Source organism: Hydra vulgaris, chromosome 15 (assembly GCF_038396675.1).
Source record: "Hydra vulgaris chromosome 15, alternate assembly HydraT2T_AEP".
Lineage (NCBI taxonomy): Eukaryota > Metazoa > Cnidaria > Hydrozoa > Anthoathecata > Hydridae > Hydra > Hydra vulgaris.
The window spans coordinates 26,662,501-26,684,088 of NC_088934.1; the positions used below are offsets into that span (position 1 = coordinate 26,662,501).

At 25.4% G+C, this 21,588-nt stretch overlaps 2 protein-coding genes across 2 annotated transcripts in view; both read right to left on the reverse strand.

Annotated features, from left to right (window-relative positions):
- Positions 1 to 924, reverse strand: part of LOC100207337 (lipase maturation factor 2) — a 48,611-nt gene extending 47,687 nt beyond the window's left edge. The window contains exon 1 of the mRNA XM_065820299.1: positions 758 to 924. Coding sequence (XP_065676371.1) covers positions 758 to 863 — 106 coding nt within the window. The 5' untranslated portion in view covers positions 864 to 924. The remainder of the gene's footprint in view (positions 1 to 757) is intronic.
- A 246-nt stretch (positions 925 to 1,170) lies between these two features.
- Positions 1,171 to 21,588, reverse strand: part of LOC105845785 (centrosomal protein of 290 kDa) — a 31,500-nt gene continuing 11,082 nt past the window's right edge. The window contains exons 5-8 of the mRNA XM_065820301.1: positions 21,027 to 21,159; positions 11,676 to 11,747; positions 1,582 to 1,604; positions 1,171 to 1,387 (exon numbers count right to left, since the gene is read on the reverse strand). Coding sequence (XP_065676373.1) covers positions 1,241 to 1,387; positions 1,582 to 1,604; positions 11,676 to 11,747; positions 21,027 to 21,159 — 375 coding nt within the window. The 3' untranslated portion in view covers positions 1,171 to 1,240. The remainder of the gene's footprint in view (positions 1,388 to 1,581; positions 1,605 to 11,675; positions 11,748 to 21,026; positions 21,160 to 21,588) is intronic.

Below are 21,588 nucleotides of genomic sequence, written 5' to 3' on the forward strand. Positions count from 1 at the left end.
TTATCATTTTTTAGTATTTGTCAGAATCTTCCAAAGCGTTAATTCATTTCTAATGTAAAACAAGTTAATAAAAACCACTATTTTAAGGACAGCACTATCCAGAATATAGTTCTAGAAAGAATGATTCTAGAAAGAATGATTACTAACAATTAGAAAAAAGTTTTAAAGTTGTCTATTTTTACCGCAAGAAATTCAAGGCCACCAAGTGTTGTTTATATATATATTATAATTTCTATAGTTTCTTAACTGACTTGGAACTGCAAATTTAACCTACTCATATAATGCAGATACCTAATATGTAAAAATCAGAAAAACCAGATGATATCCCAATAATAGTTCTTTTTAAATTTTTATTTTTTAAATTAGTTAAAATAAATGTACTAACCCATATGTTAAAAATATTTATAAATAAATAATACATGTAAATAGTTGAGTAGATAAAAGATAATATAGATAATAGATTAATTTAAGTGAAGTATGTAGATAAAATAAATATCAGTAAGAAATCTTTCATGTGTTAAGAAAACTAATAAAATTGATTAAATAAAATTTTAAAAACAATTTTTGCTTGTTTTAATCCTTTATTTATAGTTTGCTAGAAAACTTTCATTTTCTTAATTTTCTTTTGAATAACAAAGTTTGTAAAAAACTTAGCAATCTCTTAAAAATATTAAATTGTTTATTTGAAATCATTTACTTGAGAAATACAAGTTTTTGTTGATTACAAAGATATTAACATTAAAAAAAATAAAAATACCTCGGACTTGAAAGTACAAAGACAAAAATGCAAATAAATAAATGCTGCTCATGCACCATTGAAATAGAGCATGCACCATTGGCTGACGACGTTTATTTAAACTCATTATAAAGATTTTAAAAATTTCTTGTCTATAATAAATATAAAAATATTTTTATAAAATCTGTTATTAAAATTTAAAGTTGATTTTTTTAAAATTTGATCATTATATTGTTCTAAAAAGTAAAACATATTCAAAATGGTTTCAAGATATTCCTTAAAAAAATATTTCCTTAGGAATTATGTTTTTATTACAAAACTGCTGAGAACTTTTATTGGTTATAAAAAAATGTTTTAAATTAAAAGAATGCAACAAATTAAATTGTAAAATAGTAAAAGACTTAAAAATTTTAAAAAGTTAAAAATAAAAATGCTTTTTTATTGAACTGTTTTTTTTTTCAATTTACTTTAAAATAAATAATAAAAACTTGTGAACTTTTATTTTTAATGTTTTAATTGGTTTTCTAATGTAGTTTCATAGTTTAATCCAAACTGTTTACATAAACGCTTCAATACAAGCTCATATTGAGAATTCAACTTAGAAGATTGCTGTAGAGCGTACTTCATATCTTCAATTTCCTCAAAAAATCCCTTTAAACCACGAAAAAAAAATAGTTTTAAAAAGTATCAACATTTTGCTTTATATAAAAATCTATTAAAAAATGTAACAAAATAATAAAATAAAAAAATTTTTTTTATAGAAATTATATAGATATATAAAAATATAAACATATAACTAATTCATATATTAAAAAAAAAAACTAGAAATAAATAAAAATACTTACAATGTCAAGACCTTTTAATTCTTCTAAAAAGAAATCATAATTATTTTATTATTTTGATCTATAGAAAAACAAAATGCAATGCAATGCAAAAGGGTTGGAGTGAAAATAATAATTATGACATACAACACTTTTTAAGTTGTTTTTTGTTTTTTTATATTTAAATACTCTCCTCTCCAAAGGTTTCAGAGGGAACCACTAGTTTAGCCACTGCAGTCCAATACTTTTTTTATTTTATATACAAATTTTTCTCAACCTTAAACTGGTAAACACAAACGTTTAAATAATTAAAATAAATTAAACAGTAATTAGTATTAACTTTGTTAAACATTAAATATAAAACAGTAAGTACATTTTAATTGTTTCAGTTGAAACAAAATTTGTTAAATGATCAAAACAGTAAATATACTTCATTTGTTGATTAATACTGTAAACACGTATTGTGTTTATATGTATTTACTTTATATGTATTTACTTTATATGTATTTACTTTATATGTATTTACTTTATATCTATTTACTTTATATGTATTTACTTTATATGTATTTACTTTCCTTATATAAAATCTCACAAACTAGATGAGCCACCACCACCAACAAACTTAAGTTTTTTAGTTTATTTTTTTCACTGGATAAAATAATAAAAGTTATTATAAATTGTTAACCTGTGGTAGAATTTTAAGAAAAAAACTTGCAGAACTTGATATATATAAAGTTTGGTCATTAAGATTTAATGTGATTTCAAAGTAATATACAAATTGCAAGTTGCACTGTGTTGATATAAGAAGAACTTTTCTTCTAAATATATTATCAATATGTTTTTTAATGTTCCATTTGGAAACCACTCATATTTTCAACAATTTTTTTTCACTTAGCGAAGAGTAGAAATTTGTAATTTCAAAAATAATAAACTGATGGAATTGAACCAGTTTATAGCACCTTGCGTTTTTTTCCACTGATGGAATTGAGGTATGTTGACAAGTTCAGAATTTTTATTGGAAGCTATAACCTTACTACCTCTGTCAATTTTATATTTTGTAGGGTAATAAAAAGTAGGGTGTCATTTTGTAATAAACGGACAGTTAAATTATTAAATTAGTTAAATTATATATAAATATAAACTGATGATTAGTTTTTAAAATGTCATCCATAGATAACATTTTTTATGACATGTCATTCACAGATCATTTTTTTAAAAACTAATATGTTTACTTTTCATGTATTGTTAAATCCTTCAATTAAATTCAAATTCAGTATTTTTCAGTATGTAATTTCTTTATACAAAGCTTTGTTAAAGTTATTTTTTTAACATGTACATTTTTTAAAATGCAAATTATAAATTATATAAAAAAAAATCATTATATATTTTTAGGTTGAGGCGTGTAAAATAAGCAGTGATACCACAAACAACAAGAAAACTTGGCAAAGCAATTTCTTCATTTCGAGAAAGCTGGGGCAAAAAGAACAGAAATCAATAAAATTGCAGAACCACTAAAAAAGCTAATTAGAATTCCAAATGCACTAGTTGTTTTAGGCAGGTTAACTTAATTGGCCTCTTTAGGAAAACCTGTTTTTTGGAAAATCCAAAGTTATATCCTGTGAATTAATTTTATTATGAACCAAACTGAATTTTCCATAATTGAAATAAGCCATAAATAAAATATCAGTTTCAAGAATAGTTGAAAAGTTGTTAAATAAATATCATAAAGAAGAGAAGACAAGTAATCAACTTTAATGAAATATTACTTGATATTACAAATGAAAAAGGTTTATGGCTGAGTTCTGAAGAAAAAGAATTTTACAAAATGCAAGTTGAAAGTAATGGAAAAGTAGGATATGTTACCTCAAAAATTGTTCTAACTCATCTATCTAAATGTATCAAAAATAAAGATTGCTTACTTGATTTTTGATTACCTTAAACAACCAACAATCAATACTTTAAATAATCAATTGTCAATACTTTAAATAATCAATCGTTTATTTTTATGTTTTACAAGCTTGGTTTATTTATTGAAAAAAAAAATTTGATAAAACAGCTTTCACTTGTGAAACAAGTTAAGCATACAGTTTTTAAAATTTCTGGCAAATTTTACAACTTGATTTTTAAACAAAATTAAGTAACAGTGTGCTTTGCTAATTTAAATTGTTCAAATTAAAAGTCAATCAAGTTAAACCAAGTTAAAGTTCTAATTTTCTATTTGTAAATATTAATATAAATATTTGTATATGCTATAGATTTTTATTATACAATTAATTCACAAAGATTCCATGTTTTTGTCTGATAATTTTGAAGTAATTGAAAACTCAAAACTAAAGCAAAGCAATCTTTTTTTTAAAAATAAATGAAAATTTTATTAAAAAACAATGCAATACACTTAGTTTGAGAACTACCTTTTTTAAATAATTCTGAGCATTACCTTTAACAAATTAAAAATTTAAATATTGATTTAAATAATTCTTTATTAAAAACTTTTTAAAAACTGTCTTGAAAGGATATTTCTGAGCACTTTTTGGATACCGCACAATCTGTTAGCTATTTATACCTGATATTAAAAAGAGGGAACTTTTCTCATATAAATCTTTTATATATAAATACAGACATTAAAAAGAACTATATTTTCATTCAATATACTTTATATAAACTAACTTATTTTAAGTATATTTAAATTAACTTATTTCAAATACTTATAACTAGTAAGTGACCAGGGCCCAGGCCCCAACAAAAAATGAGACTTTTTGCAAACCCAGACCGGGTACAGGCAAAATTATAAGATTTAGCAGGGGATGATAGCCAGGGTTGTTAAGTTATGAGTTACAAGAAAATAGAGGATTGGGTTAACCACTCTTAAGTTATGAGTTACAAGAAAATAGAGGATAGGGTTAACCACTCTTAAGTTATGAGTTACTAGAAAATAAAGGATGGGTTAACCACTCTTAAGTTATGAGTTACTAGAAAATAGAGGATAGGGTTAACCACTCTTAAGCTATGAGTTACTAGAAAATAGAGGATAGGGTTAACCACTCTTAAGTTATGAGTTACTAGAAAATAGAGGATGGGTTAACCACTCTTAAGTTATGAGTTACTAGAAAATAGAGGATAGGGTTAACCACTCTTAAGTTATGAGTTACTAGAAAATAGAGGATAGGGTTAACCACTCTTAAGTTATGAGTTACTAGAAAATAGAGGATAAGGTTAAAGAGCAACTAAATGATTAACTGAAGACTTGAAAAGTAGGTAAATATATAAATTCTATATTGCATAAATATTGGTATAAATTCTCAGGTTGCATAAAGCCCCAAGCTATTACAGAAGATGAGATTAAGTTATGAGTTACTAGAAAATAGAGGATAGGGTTAACCACTATTAAGTTATGAGTTAATAGTTAATAGAAATTTTATTAATTTTGTTTTTTTTGTTTATTATGTTTATTATGTTTATTCGTTTTTACATCTTTTCACTTTTAAAAATGTTTTTGCTATATTTGATGTTTTTACTTCTAATATATATAATAAGTAAATAAGAAAATAAATTGTTATTTATTTGTAAAAAATACTATTTGATTAATAAACTTTGATAATGACGGAATAAGTTAAATAAAAGAACATAGTTTCTTTAATAAATGTATTTACGGCATTTGATGCATGTAAGAAATTGTTTCTTTTATATTGACCAATTTCCAATGTTAATATGAATTACTAGAGAAAATGAACATAATGATTGCTCTGATTAAAAAAATGTGTTTAAAAACTTTTTAAATAGGCTCCTAAAAATTTCGTTAAGAAAGTTTAGTAAACTAACAATGCACTAGCCCACAAAATTTTGCAGTATTGTTTCATTTTTTTACATGAAAAACTTGTTAAAAAAAAATTAAATTTTTCACAAATAAATAGCAATTAGTTTTCTCGCTTTCATGTCCATTGATAAAAACAGTAAAATTTAGTAAAGACATTTGAAAAACAAATATAAAATTGTCTGTGTTTCTAGCGCAATTTACAAAGGATTTCTTTTATATACTGATTGAAAAAAGTTGCAAAAAAATTGTATATCAAAAAATATTTTTATTTTTGTTTTATTCTTATCTACTTTTTTCCTCGGCTTGAATCAATTTTGGTAGTGGAAAATAACAAATGCTAAAAAAAAAAACAATTTTCTTTTTTTTATTAATAATTTCTTTTTAGCTTATTTTATTTAGATTTTCTGATAGTCTTTGGTTTTTTTCTTCAAGTATTGCTGTTTTATTCTCTAGTTTCTTATAGCTTTATTTTGCCGCAAATCCTTAAAACGCTTACTATATAAAAATGTAGTCAAGTTGTCTAAAAAAATTACTTTATGCGTGAATGTACAAGGCATGGGACCGCACGCACTTCCTGGGAACGCTTGATAGTGGTACAATAAAGTTTGAATGAGTACAATTTTGTTCAAATGAATATTTTTTGTAAGTAATTAAAAAAAAAATACTATAGGAGAGATGTTTATAGTTTTTTTTTTTGTTGTTTATTAGGAAAACTGCCAATTATTCAAACTTAAAAAATATTAAAAAGTTAATTATGTTGTGTTAAGCTGTAATTTTCTCATGCTAAAACACAAGAAAAAAAAGTGACAATTAAATTTGGACGATACCTAAATGAATAGTTTACCACTAATTTCTCCCCTGATTAAACATCTGTAGATTAGTCAAGTTGGACATGATATTTAGTAATGAAAATCATTTTATTTATAATGTAATGAATTCTCAGCTCCAGACATAAGTGAGTTATTAATAATCTTTTATATTCTTTTTTTAAATATATTTACTTTCACACTTCTATTCAATTTTATTATAATGCGATAGCTTTAGAGTCTCTGTTGCCATATATCAAGTGAGTTGGATATGATAACCTATTTAAAGCCTTAAAATTTTTGTGTTTTATTGTAAATTGAAATTAATCATAAAAGAAGGCTGCATATTGTTGTATTGTTAAAATTTATGAGCAAGCTCAACTTGGTGCACTTAGGTTGTCATTAATTTTGAAAAAAAAAAGTTTTTATTAATCTTGCATTTTAGCAATGCATGAAATATTTAACCGCTTGAAATAAGCTCTGAAAGTGTTTTGCTTGAAACAAGAAAGCAAATAATAATTTTGTTTAACTTAGGTACATTGAACAACTTTAAAATTGCTAAAAATAAATGCATCAGAGAAATATGTGTGCAAAACCATTAAAAATTATAAAAACAAAGATTCTGCGTTTAAACCACTGAGGTCTGGCAATTGAAAAAGCATGATCTGATCAAGATGAACGTAGCATGATTGTAAACAACAAGAAAAATTCAGCATATTAAATATGAAACTTACAAATGGAATTCAATAATATGAAAAATGACTATGATGTAAGCAAAGAGACTATTTGGAAGATATTGAAAAATTGAGAATTGGTTCTTACATTGCTCAACATAAGTCATTTTAAGAGTCGCAAACTGCATATTTTAAATACTTTTTCATCAGAAGAATTTTCAGATAACCTATTGTTGATAATTTGCAATTGGAATTTGTTTGATAATTTGTGGGGGTAGTTCGACTTGGTATGAATGTAAAGTAAGCTGTTGTTTGGTTTTTTGAAAGAATGATAAGTCTTTTTCCAAATTAAAAGTCACATCTAGGAAGTTGGCAATTGATGGATTTGCCCTAATTTCTATTTGGAAGCCTATAAAAAAAATAACAATTTTTTGGAAGCCTATAAAAAAATTTCTGTTATATTTTTTCGAATTCTATCTATTTGTGTGGCAGACTTTTTAGGCATCACTATCAGTCCATTGTCTCGGTAAAGGCTCATATCGCTGTTGGTAACAGTTTCCAATAATGAATTTAATATATACAGACCTACCAGCTCGCAAGCCTCGGCTCCATCAAAGCAGCCCATTGTGACTTTGATTTAGTCGTTAGGTTTAGGCTTAATGTGATAAGCACTTCTGATTTGGCAATTATTTTAGATTTATTAGTTAAATTTAATGTTGTTGCTATGCTTTTTGCTTTGAGGTTTATAGCATTTTCAAGTTTTAATGGAGCTTTTTTATATGATTTTGTGATATTTTCTTTCATTAGTTTAGAGTGATCTTTAAGGGGTAGTTCATAAATATTGCTACTTTTGTCTGCAAATATTAAGATATTGGAATTTGATTTTATGTTTGATATGTTATTCTTTAGTTTTATTTGGAATTCGGCAGAAGTTTTTTTAAATTTTATAAATTTTACTAAGCCAAATAATTTGGCTTCAAAGTGTTCAAGTTCTTTGCAATGTGGTGATGTTTTATTAAATTTTGTGGTGTGGTGTAAACAATGTGGTGGTGTTTTATTAAATTTTGAACCTCTTGAGCAATAACTAAAACATATTATATATATTATATATATATATGTGTGTGTGTGTGTGTGTGTGTGTGTGTGTTTTAGTTATTGCTCAAGAGATTCAAAGTTGTAACAAAAATGGTGAGAAAACAGTAAACATTCTTATCCCATAAGTTTGATTGAATATAAATGTTACAACATGTTTAAGTGTGTTATACAATGTGTTATTAAAGTTTTCACAACAGTAATGAATGATCAGATGCTATTCTGCTTTAAAGTTTTTCTTTAATGGAATGGTCATTAGCTTTCTGTGATATTCAACAATCTGAAATATTAACTGTCGTTCAGCTTCATCAAGTGTTAGCACGTTATTGAAGTCTGTTGCTAACTTAACAGTACGCTCAGTACAGTCATTGGTGACTCTCATGCTTGTTATTTCTTGTTTGGCAGTGAGATAGACAAAACAGAAAACCCATGCAGCTGGATTATAAGTAGAAAAAATTGGTTCAATTTTAAGTGCAGTGGACAGATTCTTTGATCTTTGAATAACAAAATCTGACAGTCTTTTCCTGAAAGTGGTTAACTAATTTTGAATCAACTCTTCTGAGATCAGTTTTTATTGGTGGTTTCTTCAGAGCAACAATCATAGCCTCTTTCTTGCTATTTGAAACCAAGTCAGAAAATAATGCAAGTTCAATCAAATCCAGAATTTTACTGTCAAAATGAGCAAATTGGGGGGAGGGGGGAGGGGTATTTGGCACAAATGTTTCTTGAATGTTTTGAGCTATAAATTTTCTAATTGTTTTACGAGCTCTGTATATTGAGCTTGCAGATAGAGTCGTAAATTTTATGTCAATCCCAACAGCTTTGACATAAAATTTACGACAGGACTGGTACAAAAATGTGCGTAGCCTGTACCGATGTAGTTTTTGTTAGATCAAGTCTAGCAATAAATAATGAGCTATAGATAACACTATGTGGCTTTGGTGCTAATTTTTTATTTTGTTTAATTAGAGTTTCAATAGGGTGGTTTTCTAATATAATGGTCTTCTTACTTTTTTGTTGGTGATACTTGCTAAATAGCAGCTCCTCATCACCAGTTTCTTCATATTCTGAATCTGATTTTTTTTTCAACCAGTCTTAGTATATTTGTTCACTCCAGTTGCCTTTTTTTTGTGATGTTCTTCTTGGAAATGTCGATACACTCATTTTTGTTCACGTTCTTTGAATTCTAAATCCTACGTACCCATTACCATTTTCCTTTTTTTCTCTTTGGTCTTGTAGAAACATTATATCCTATTAAATTTTTATAAGTCTGTCACAATTTATCAAACAGCTTATTGAACTCAAATTTATTTAAAATAATCAAAGAAAATCTTCTTGTTGTTATGTGTATTATATTCTCATCACTATTTTTTCTAATTGAAAATTAAAAAAAAAATTGCAAACTATTTATATTTACCTATTTTTTATATTTCAAAATTTTTAAATCAAAATAATCAAACTACTACTCTTTGAATTTTTTCTTTTCAAAAAACTCGAAAAGAAAAAATATAAAAACTCGAGAGCACCAATTTTCACCCTCTCTGAAACCATCTCGGAAAACATTTTGGTATCCACTCTTGGAAAAATTTTTGACACCCTCAACAATTTCACCCGCCGAAAAATCATCAAATAGCTTATTGAACTTGTTTATCAAATCAGTTTCCAATTTGAAAAACTGTTTTTCAGTTCTGTGAGACTTGTTCTTTCCTATTTTAACATAAGAGTTATACAATACTTTTAGTTTGGCAATAGCATTCCTTTTTTGTGTTGTTGGAACATTGGCAATAAACCAAATTTATAAAAACTCACCAATAGTATTAGAACAGCTTTGTGAAAGTTCCAATTTTGTTTGTCTTTAAGTCATAAAAGAGGCAATATAGGACAAGTTGAACTGTGGGCAAACAGCTTAAACAATTTAGTTTATCTAGAACTAGTAATTAATGACCAATTAGCCACACATTAGTGTCACATCTTAATAACCTTCTTCTTTGATATTTTGACTTTAATTTTTTTAACTAAAAATACAAATTGTATATAAGTTATATTCAATTTGTATTATTCATATCCACATAAAAATATAGATTTTTTGTCATTAATCAAATTCATTGAAACTTAGATGAATTGGCTTTTTTCCCTAGATCCAACTAAAACAAACATAGTTGTAGACAAAATTTAAACTATTCAATATACATATGAGTTATTTTATCAAATTTAGTAGAATAGTTGACAAAAGCAGATAAAGTTAATTGAGCTGTCACTTAATGTTGGAATAAGGTTTTTGGAGTTATTTTTTTCATCAATTGACATCATTTAAGCACCTAGCCAATTAACTTTTCAAATATATTTTTTTTTTGAACTGGTCTTATATACACATTACAACATTTTATCACAAAAAATGATAATAATAATAATAATAATAATAATAATAATAATAATAATAATAATAATAATAATAATAATAATAGTAGTAGAATTTAATTATTAAAGAGAATAACAGCAGCAACAAAATTTTAGCATAAAGTATAGAAATTTAATTCAGGTCAAATGAAAACCAAATGAAGATAAATAGATTGATAAATAAAAAATGTCAAAATATTAAAACTAACAGAATCAAAAACTTAAAGAAAATATTAAAAACAGCAGATTGAAAACTAGAAGAATTAGAAATTGATGGATAAACAAAGAATTTAAAACTAAATGATTTCAAATTGGAAAATGTAACAAAGAATTTTAATCTTTAATTGTAAAAACATTTAACTGTCTTTTTTTAACAAGTAATTGAAAAGCTTGATTTTAAATTCAAAGATTTTATATTAGGAGGTAGTTTGTTCCAAAGTTAATACTTTGATATTTAATAAATTTCAATAATTACCAGCAGAACAACTAGAGTTAAATTACTGATAGAGCGAAGAAAATAATGACAGTTTATATTGATAGAGCAAAGAGAATAATGACAGTTTATACTTGTAAAAAAATTGTTGAATGATAAACAAATTACTTTGGAAAACACCCATTAGCTTCGCGTTGTTTGCAGATCAGAATACCGATTTAAAGCCCATTATCCATTACCCATTATCTTCATGTTGTTTGCAAATTAGAATAGCAATTTAAAGCAGCAAACAATAAGCATATCTTTAACCTGCTTAGAATCTAACAACAATAAAACAAATAAAAAGAGTAACTGTAGTGGTTTGGATTGGGAGAGTAACAGTAAAAAGAATGGAAAACATTCTTACATATTGGTATAATATTTTAGTTGTTTCCTAATTTTACACACACAAATCTTTTGTCTTTTTTTAAGGGGATCTTTACATAATATTTATTTTGCATTTATTAGCCACAAAGGGAAAACAAAAATTTAAATTTTATTTAAAGAAACAATTGAAGTAAAATTCTCAAAATTAAAAATATGCTATTTAGTATACAGGATATTTTTCATATAAAGCTAAATATCAGTTGCATATGTAACAAGAAAACTGTTTTTATGTTTCAAAATATCTTTAACTTATAAAACTAAATGGAGAACATTGCATTGCAATTGATTTGAGTTTTTTAATAATTTTAAATTTTAATAAAATATTAAACTACTTTGAGAAATAAAAGTTCAAGAAATTTTTGAGACATCTAAAAAAATTACTCTACTTGGTATTTTTAGAAAATTCGAAAATCTAAAAAAATATATGTAGATTAAATGCAAACTTACAAGTTGGAAAAAAAAAGAAAAAAAACAACCTTTAAGATGATTATTTTCAGCTTGTAACTTTTTTAGTTCTTTCTTTAAAATCAGTATTTGCTTTAGGTGATCTAAATAAAATGTTTCTACAAAAATAATATTAAAAAAAGGTGTTTCTACACCAGTATAAATATTAAATTTAAAATTTAAAACTAATTTGTAAATTAAAAATGACTCTATTATAAAAACAAACATTTCAGTTTAACACTGATTGTAATTTTATTTATAAAGTTGAACTGAGGTTGTGTTAACATTCATAATAATAATAAAATAAACTATAAATAATAATACTAACATAAAATAATAATAAAAATTATACCAACCTTTTTACTACTTAGTCTTTTTCTCAATCTCAATGCCAATTTAATAATATATGATATATGATATTATATATTTAATAATAAATATAATATTATAAAATTAATAATATATATGACCTACAAGAAAATACAACTTTAGAAAAAATAATACAGTTAAAAAAATTCTGCAACAATGAAATCAACATACTATATGCAAAAACAACAGAACTAGAAAATCAATCTCATAGAAACAACCTCAGAGTAAAAGATAAAAAACCAAGAATGTTCTGAAACTCTTGAATTTTTAATTAAAATTCTTTATGCAGACAAGAATCTTAAAGAACCGAATTATATATAAACAAAGACTTTGCCCAATTGAACAACAAAAAAAGTTATGAAAAAAGGTAAAAACTTCGAACCAAATGTAAATATGCTATTTTGAAATTTAATAAAATAAATAGTTAAGATTTTAAAAAACAGCGCTGCATAATTTTTATAAAGCAAACACATTTTTTAATTTTACTCTTTTAACATAATGACTAACCTAACAAAAGGTTTGGAATTGCTGCATTTTAATGTTTTCAAAACCGCTAATAATATTTTAAAACTTGTAAAATGACGACACAAATTTTTCAAGTAAATAATTTTGATTCACAATATTTTAAAATAAAAACTTTTAAAACTGAACTTGAAACTTAATTAATAACTTAATAAACTTAATAATTTAAGAAATGATTTTACTGCACATAAAGATTAGAAATCTTGACAAAAATGGTTTCTAATAGATTGCAATTACTTATTTAGTACGAGCTGCTTAACAGAAACGTGGCGTTTTGATAAATCATATCAAACAGATTCAAATTTTTAAATTCCTAATAAACTTATATCTTTTGGGAGGGGAGGAGGGATTTGTACATACATCCCATGACTTTATGCTTACAATATTTATTATTTTACTTATCTGTACCATTTCGAAATTTTGAAATGGTTACTTGTTACATTGTAGTTGTAAAATATATTAAAAAAATTAAAAAGTCCAAAAAATAAAAAAGGTGCCATTGTGCAGCGGTTTTCCTTATCGATCTGTCAATCTAAGTAGGTTTAGCTGTGTGTAGCCCCAAAGAGTCAGTTGATGAATTTTTATTTCCCATCGCTTATCTCTAACGGTCAGTTAATGTATGTATACTTTTAAATATAGTTGAGGAACAAAGCAGTATATTTTAAATCTATTACATCAAATACATTTGTAGTTAAAAAGATTAGTAAACAAATTTTAATTTGATTAAACACACTTTTCTCTGATAAAAAAGTTTTGTTTAATATTTGCAGTATCACTATGTTTGTTCATATCAATACTTTTATTGTGTCAGAAATTTTGAAAGCCTTTTTAAATTATTTAAAAAATCTTTTTTTTAACTGCATTGCCTGGTTTTTATCATTGCTATTGAACATTTCATTACAAATTGTTCAATTTACTAATGTATTTGATCAGTATCGTAATTAAACACATATAGTAAATTGAACAATTTGTAATGTTCAATATGCAACAACAAAAATTTGTAATGTTCAATAGCAACGATAAAAATCAGATAAAAACTCTAGTCAAATATATTGGGCTAGTGCTGGCATGGAACCTTGGACCTCTTGGTTCTGTGTTAAAATTGTGATCCAATTAAAACAAGCAATTAGACCTTTAATCTTCGAAGTCTTTACAATTAAGATAACTAACAAAAAATACTATACACCTTTTCAAGATGTAATTGAGAACATGAAAGTTGTAATTAAGAAATTGAAATATGTAATTGAGAAACACAACGTGTAATTTAGATATCGTAATATGTAATTAAGAAACACAACATGTAATTAAGAAATCATAAAATGTAATTGAGAAAACAACATGTAAATAAGAAATCGTAATATGTAGGGGAGACCGGGGCTAGTTGCAACAGGGGTAAGTTGCAACAATGCGGTTTAAAGAATGGTTTTTGTATATTTTTCCTAAATTTTTCTTAAATAATATAACTATAACTTTAACGCGTCAGCTGTAAAAAACTTACAGTTATTCAATAAAAATTTCAAAAGTTATTGATGTTTTTTATTTTTCGATATAAAATTCTAAATTTCGTTTTTGAAGATTTGATGGGTTTTACTTTAAACTTAGAGGTATATGACCATAATAAAGTTATGGTAAGTTAAAAAAATCTATTTCAAACACAATAAGTTAAAAAAAAAAATTTGTTTCAATAAAAATAATTATATACAATGATTAGAGTGATAATGATGCTTATGGGGTAAGTTGCATCAAATTGCTTGGGGTAAGTTGAATCATAAATTAGCTGCGGGTTTTGTTGATTTTACGCACTTAACTAGTTTTTTCTAAAATAATGGAAGCTTTTTTTATGTAACAGCGCAAACAAATATAAACGAAAACAAAAATTTTATGATGAAGATAAGTTTAAATAAATTGTAAATGTATATAATATATATAAAGCATATGTATATATATGTATATATGTTTATGTATTACATATTATGTATATATACATGTATTTTATATGTATATTATGTTTAATATACATATTACGTACATGTATATATATACATAATATATAATACATGAATATATATATATATATAAATTTATACATAATATACATATAGCATATATGTATATATACATAATATATAATACATAAATATATATATATAAATACATTTCATATATATTATATACATATTCAAATTATAAACTTTTATTTCTTTTTTTTTTTTTTTTAAACATCTTTATCATAAAATTTTGTTTTAAATTTATATATATATATATAATATATATATATATATATATATATATATATATATATATATATATATATATTATATATATATATATATATATATATATATATATATATATATATATATATATATATATATATATATATATATATATAGGTTAAGTTGTGTAAAATGACTTCAATGTTTTTTTATTTTATTGTTATTTGATTAAACTGTTATTTTGTGCTTAAGTAAAAATTGTAAATGAGAACTTATAAGAGAAAAACTGAAAAAGGACTTTATCCAACAGCAGTGGTAATAGAGGCAGCAAACCATGTTGTTGATGGAAAAGAAATATCGATTAGAGCATCAGCAAAAAAGTATGGAATCCACTACTCGACTCTTTTTTGTTACATCAATAAAGTAAAAAAACTAATAATATGGGAATGCCACTACCTATTCCTGGTTATAAAAAGTCACGCCAAGTTTTCAATTTAGAACAAGAAAAAGCTATTGCTTCATATATATCTACAGCTTCTGATATTTATTTTGGATTATCACCTTATGAAGCATGAAAACTTGCATTTGAATGTGCTATAAAGTATAACCTTAATTTTCCAAAATCTTGGTTAAAACTTTCAATGGCTGGTCCTGACTGGATGAGAGGGTTTTTAAATCAACATTCAGGATTGTCTATCAGAACTCCAGAAGCAACAAGTCTTGCATGAGCAACTAGTTTTAATCGTGCTAATGTAGGTGTATTTTTTCAAAAATTATCAGATGTTTTAGATAGAAATCATTTTTCTGCATCTAATATTTACAATGTTGATGAGACTGGTATCACCACTGTGCAAAAACCAAACAAGGTAATTGCTCGTAAAGATATTAAGCAAGTTGGAGCATTAACATCTCAAGAGCGGGGGACACTAGTTACAATGGTGTTAGCTGTAAATGCATGTGGCAATAGTGTCTCCAATGTTTCTATTTCCGAGAAAGAAATTTTTTGATCACTTTATTCGTGATGGACCAAATGAATGCATTGGTGCTTCGAATGGGTCAGGGTGGATGAATGAAGAGTGCTTTGTTACTTACTTAAACCACTTAATTCGGCATATCAAGCCCACAAAAGAAAGTCCTGTGCTATTACTTTTAGACAACCATCAGTCTAATTTATCTGTTCAATTAATAACATTGTGTAAAGATAATGGTATAGTTTTGCTTTCCTTCCCTCCTCATTGCTCACATAAGTTGCAACCTCTAGATAGATCTGTATTCGGACAAGACTCATGGATGAAACAATGGCCAGGAAAAACAATGAGTATATATGATTTGCCAGGAATTGCAAAAATAGCCTTACAGCATTCTCTTACACAACAAAACATAACATCTGGTTTTAGAGTGGCAGGAATATTCCCATGTGATAAGGATATATTTTCAGATGCAGATTTTGCTCCATCATTTGTTACTGATCGTCCAGCAACTCAATCTAAAGTAGGTATTGATATTAGTATATCAACTTCAATCTCAGATGCAATTCCATCTCTGGCATCATTAGAATTTTCCCCAGAGAATGTAAGACCTCTGCCAAAAGCACAACCTAGGAAAGAAATACTCACTAGATCAAAGAGAAAGTATGCAGAAATTCTTACAGATACTCCAGTAAAACAGTGACTTATGGCTGAAAAAGAGGTTAGTTCTAAAAAGAGAAAGTCCACATCAACAATCAAAAAGAAAAACATTAAAGGTGAATTAAAATGGAATTAATGTAATTTTTTGCATTAAAAAAAATTTTTTTTAAACAAAATGTTATTGTGTTTTTATATCCTAAAAACAGAAAAAAATAGAACTTAAATATCCTAAATACTACTCTTGTCTTTTTTTAAACTTAGTTGTTTATTTGACCAAGAGAACTTTATTTATCAATGTTGGATTAACATGTCACTAAGATCTATTTTATAACCCTGAAAAAAAATTTCGAAAATATTAAAGTTTAAGGAGATAAATGCAGTTTTTTTAATTTTGTTGCAACTAGCCCCGGTCTCCCCTAATTGAGAAACACAACATGTAAATAAGAAATTGTAATATGTAAATGAGAAACACAACATGTAAGTATTAAATTACATGTTGTGTTTCTCAATTACCAATTTCGATTTAGATCGAAATATGTAATTGAGAAACACAACATGTAATTTAGATATTGTAATATGTAATTAAGAAACACAACATGTAAATAAGAAATTGTAATATGTAAATGAATTCATAATTTGTAATTGCGAATTCACAAAGTAAGCTTATAGGTCATTATAAAATGTTTTCTGAAACATGAATTTGAATAAATTAATAATATCAAATTAAGCATTTGTATGCACCAGTAATAATAATGGAATTGAAAGATCATTGTGTTATTTGTCAATATGACCCAATAGTCTGTCAATATGACCCAATAGCTATGACCCAAAAGTCTGCTGTTAAATTGAATCCGTGTCAGCATTTATTTCTCCAAATTGCTTAGGTCCGCTTCTGAACAACCAGAACCAACGGGTCCAATTTGTTGCCATGAAATATATACAAACAAACAAGTTAAAAGAAAACATTACATTTTATCTTCACAAAATGACAGAAGAAGAGTTGCTGAATGTGTTGAGCGAAATGATGATTGAGTGACTCTGGGGAAAAATTTAGGGGTTAAATGTACGCTAGCTTTCAATTGGGTTAGCACCAGAAACTCAAATTTTATTGGAAGAGGTGATTTTAAACCAAAAAAATTGACTGAGGATCAAAACAAAAACATTATGACAATTTATCATAACAAAAATATGAAGACAGTTTAATATTAGCATCAGAACAACAACAACCGCCAAGGTAGAACTTACCTCGAAGGCAGATTGCTTTCATTAAAAAAGTGCTAAAGGTACTTTCTGCAAGAAACAGTAATAAAACAAACAAAAAAGAGATGCATATGTTAAGAACATCAATGAACAAATCACAAATGATCATTAGATAGTTTGGTTTGATGAAACAAACTTTAACCTTTTTAGTAGAAAAACACAAAAACGTGCCAAACAGAAAAGAAGAGCAATAATGAAAATGCCTGCTTCAAAAGGTGCAAACATACATTTGGTTGCAGCTATATCAACAACAAATGTTATCATGATGGAAACTTGCAGTGGGACATTTAATGCAGAATGTTGTAACAAGTAGATGTTGGTTATGTTTCACCAGTGGGTTACATTTAAGAGTCTTTTAGAGGATTTGGTCATCGTAACATACAATGCTCCATGTCACACTTGTTTAGAAAGGGTATTAAAAAATTCTCCAGCTCCGTTTTAACGTTTAGGACCCTACAATTCAATGTTAAACCTGGTGGAAACAATCTGGTCTAAAATTAAAAATAATGTAAAAAATGCAATTTGCATTCCATCTGTATTTGGTGCAGAGGTTGTGGAACAATGAATACAGTATTTGGAAAGAATTGGTACTGTGTTAAAAAATAAAATATTAGGAGGTGATTGTGCACTGCTCAACATACTACAAAGCATTACGCAATGATTTTAAATATGGAAGATGCCCAAATTTGACTGTGTTTTAACTGAATATTACAATGGTTTTTAATGACATTCTTTAAATTCAATTTAAATCTTTATATTATTTTGCAAATAAACTATTTGTATTTTATTTATTATTTAATCTGATTTCTCAAACAAATTTTTCACACAAAAAAAGTTTTAACTAACCTTTTTTCCAGTTACCACCAAAACCACAAATCCCTTTTTCATCACTTTTATTTTATTTTATTGATAATATATTATTATTTTTGAAAATCAACTCATATGGCTACCCTAGCCAAATTAGGATCCAACCTTAAATTACAAGGTAAACTAAGGCAACAAAATTAAAAATACAAAGAACTTCTTTCTGAGAATCTATATTATAAGCTTCTTTTTTTTTTTTTTTACAACTTTTATCTTCTCAATTACATTTTATGTTTCTTAATTACATCTTCCGTGTTCTAAATTACATCTTACATTTCTCACTTACAACTTTCGCAATTACATCTTACGTTTCTTAATTACAACTTTCAAGTTCTCAATTATGTCTTGAAAAGGTGTAGTTTCGACCTATTATTGACCTCCTGAAGGTGAAATAAACAAATTTTCAAATTATTTAAACACATTTTCCTCAAGATAAATAATGAGGGGAAAAAGATTTTATGTATTTTATGTATTATATTCTAAATTATGATGAGCATGTGATTACCAAATTATTTTTTGCTAATATGTTCCAGATATGTACTCTTCCAATCATTAACAAACCCACCTGAGTAACCCCCTTTCCTCCTTTTTCTATAAACAATATACTGATAAATTCTTTTCTAGAAACCTCATTAAAAGCAGGAATTACCAAAATGGATATATTAAATCAATTTTCTATATATTTTTCATTATTTCAAGATACAAAAACAATTGACTAAAATTTATAAAAGAAAAAATTTTTTGTTCAAATTTTGAAGGACTTACTGTTGGCAGTAAATTAGGGTAAAGTAAATTGGTAATACCAAGAAAGCAACTTTGGAAACACAAACTCTGCATTTATTATTTTTATAGGTATCTTCCTAAAACACTACAACTTCCCAATCAAAAATAAATAAATTAAATATTAAATTAAATATAAATTAAATAACTGCCCTTGGATCACTAATGGAATTGAAAAATCATCAAAAATAAAACAAAAATTATTGATCAAACAGTATTGATCAAAATTATTTTAAAAATACTTAATGTTTAATTTTTGAACAAACTTATATAGATACAAGAAATATTAAAAAACCTGGAACATATTAAAAAAACCTGGAACATATCAAAAAAACCTGGAACATATTAAAAAAACCTGGAACATATTAAAAAACCTGAAACATATTAAAAAAACCTGGAATATATTAAAAGAAATAATCGGGGAAAACTATACAAAATCATATATTTTTCCAGATAGAATTATTTTTAATAAAATAGAATATAACAATAAGATTTTTATTGCTAAAAATTTCAATAGTTTTTTTGCAAACATTCCTAACATGGCTTCCAAAATTCAGATCCAAAATTCAAATACAAACCAATTTGATTTTCAATAGACTAAACTATGAAGAACTAGAAACTGCAAAAAACTTGTTAAAATAAGTAAGGACCCATGCATTGACAAGATTTGTATCAATTTAATTACAAATGTCTTCCAGATAATTTAAAAAAAAAAAAACGTCTTTGAAATATTTAAATCTTCAATTATCACAGGATTTGACCCGGATAAATTAAAAATAGAAAAAGTTGTACCCATATTAAAATCAAGGGATTCATTAACACTAGATAACTACAGACATCTCAATTCTTCTTTTCAAAACTTTTAGTGCAAATAATTTATAATAAATTATATAAATATCTAGCAAACAACAAAATCTAACTGAAAAAAACAACACTTAACTAAACAGACAATTTTAGATTTTGTAAATAACATAAACAAATCCCTTTAAAAAAAAAAATTAAAAAAAAATCTTAAGTTCTACAATGTATATTATACAGCCTTACTTAAAAAGACAGAAAAATATGTAATAAAAAGAAAAAATCTCACAGTTGTAAAATCTCACAGATATTAATCTCTTTTGTGCACTTTAATTTTAATAAGTGTGAACTTCAAATTTTACAAAAAAATAAAAATAAAATTTTTGTTTTTATATTTTTGTTTAGAACCTCTATCATACTTAATAATACAGAATAAGGGGATCACTATCATACATGATAGTGATCCCCTTATTCTGTCTTTGAACATTGTCACTATGAAAGTGACAATGTTCCTGTATAAATGTATATAACACTTTTAGTTACATAAACTGTTTTCGATGTGTCCTGTTTATAAATTAAAATATAAAATATTTTAATAATAAAAATAAAAGAAATAAAAGATAACTGATAATAATAATAACTGATAATAACTGGTATATTTAAATTTCTATTATCTGTCATTTAATTTCTACAAATAACTTCTTGTTACTCCATAATTTTCACAAAACAAAAAACAATTATTCTATAAAAATTTTGTTGTTTTAATAATAAGCAATTTTATTTGAAAAACAAAACTTTGAAATTGAAATTGAAAATTGAAATTAAAAGAATTGAAAAAAAAAATTTAAGTAAATCTATTTTTTTTTTTTTTTAGTTAATATTTATTTAGACTTATTAATAAATTATTTTTAATAAGAATATGAAAAAACCACAATAAAAATATTACCCTCTTTTGATTTGTTATTAAATTTTGATGAAAGAATCGAGAGCTGCAATGTTTTTAATTCAAGCTGTTTTTGAATATTTTTCTTTTCTTGATTCAAACTTGTAACTTGATTTATAAACTTCTTATTCTCAGCCTAGAAAAAAAACATAATCTTATATTTTTAGATAAAAATAATACATATTTTCAAGTAAAAACATTGCATTTCAGTCTACATAAAAACATTTTTTGGTGAAAATATTAGATCATATTTCTAAACAAAAACATTACATCTGATTTTCAAACAAAAATGTTTTATCATATCTAAAAAACATTGTATCTCAGCAAAAAAATATTTAATCATATTTACAGACGAAAACATTACACCATACCAGCCAAAAATAATAACTAATTTTTCACAATATGATTTATTAAATGATTTAACAAACCCTGAAAAAACGTATTTCATTTATACCTTATGCCAACTATATCCATGTTAACTTATTTAGTGAATCAGTGGATAGATTTAAACGATCTATTAATCTAAGAATATTTTTGGAAAAGATGATAAAAAACCAATCAACTT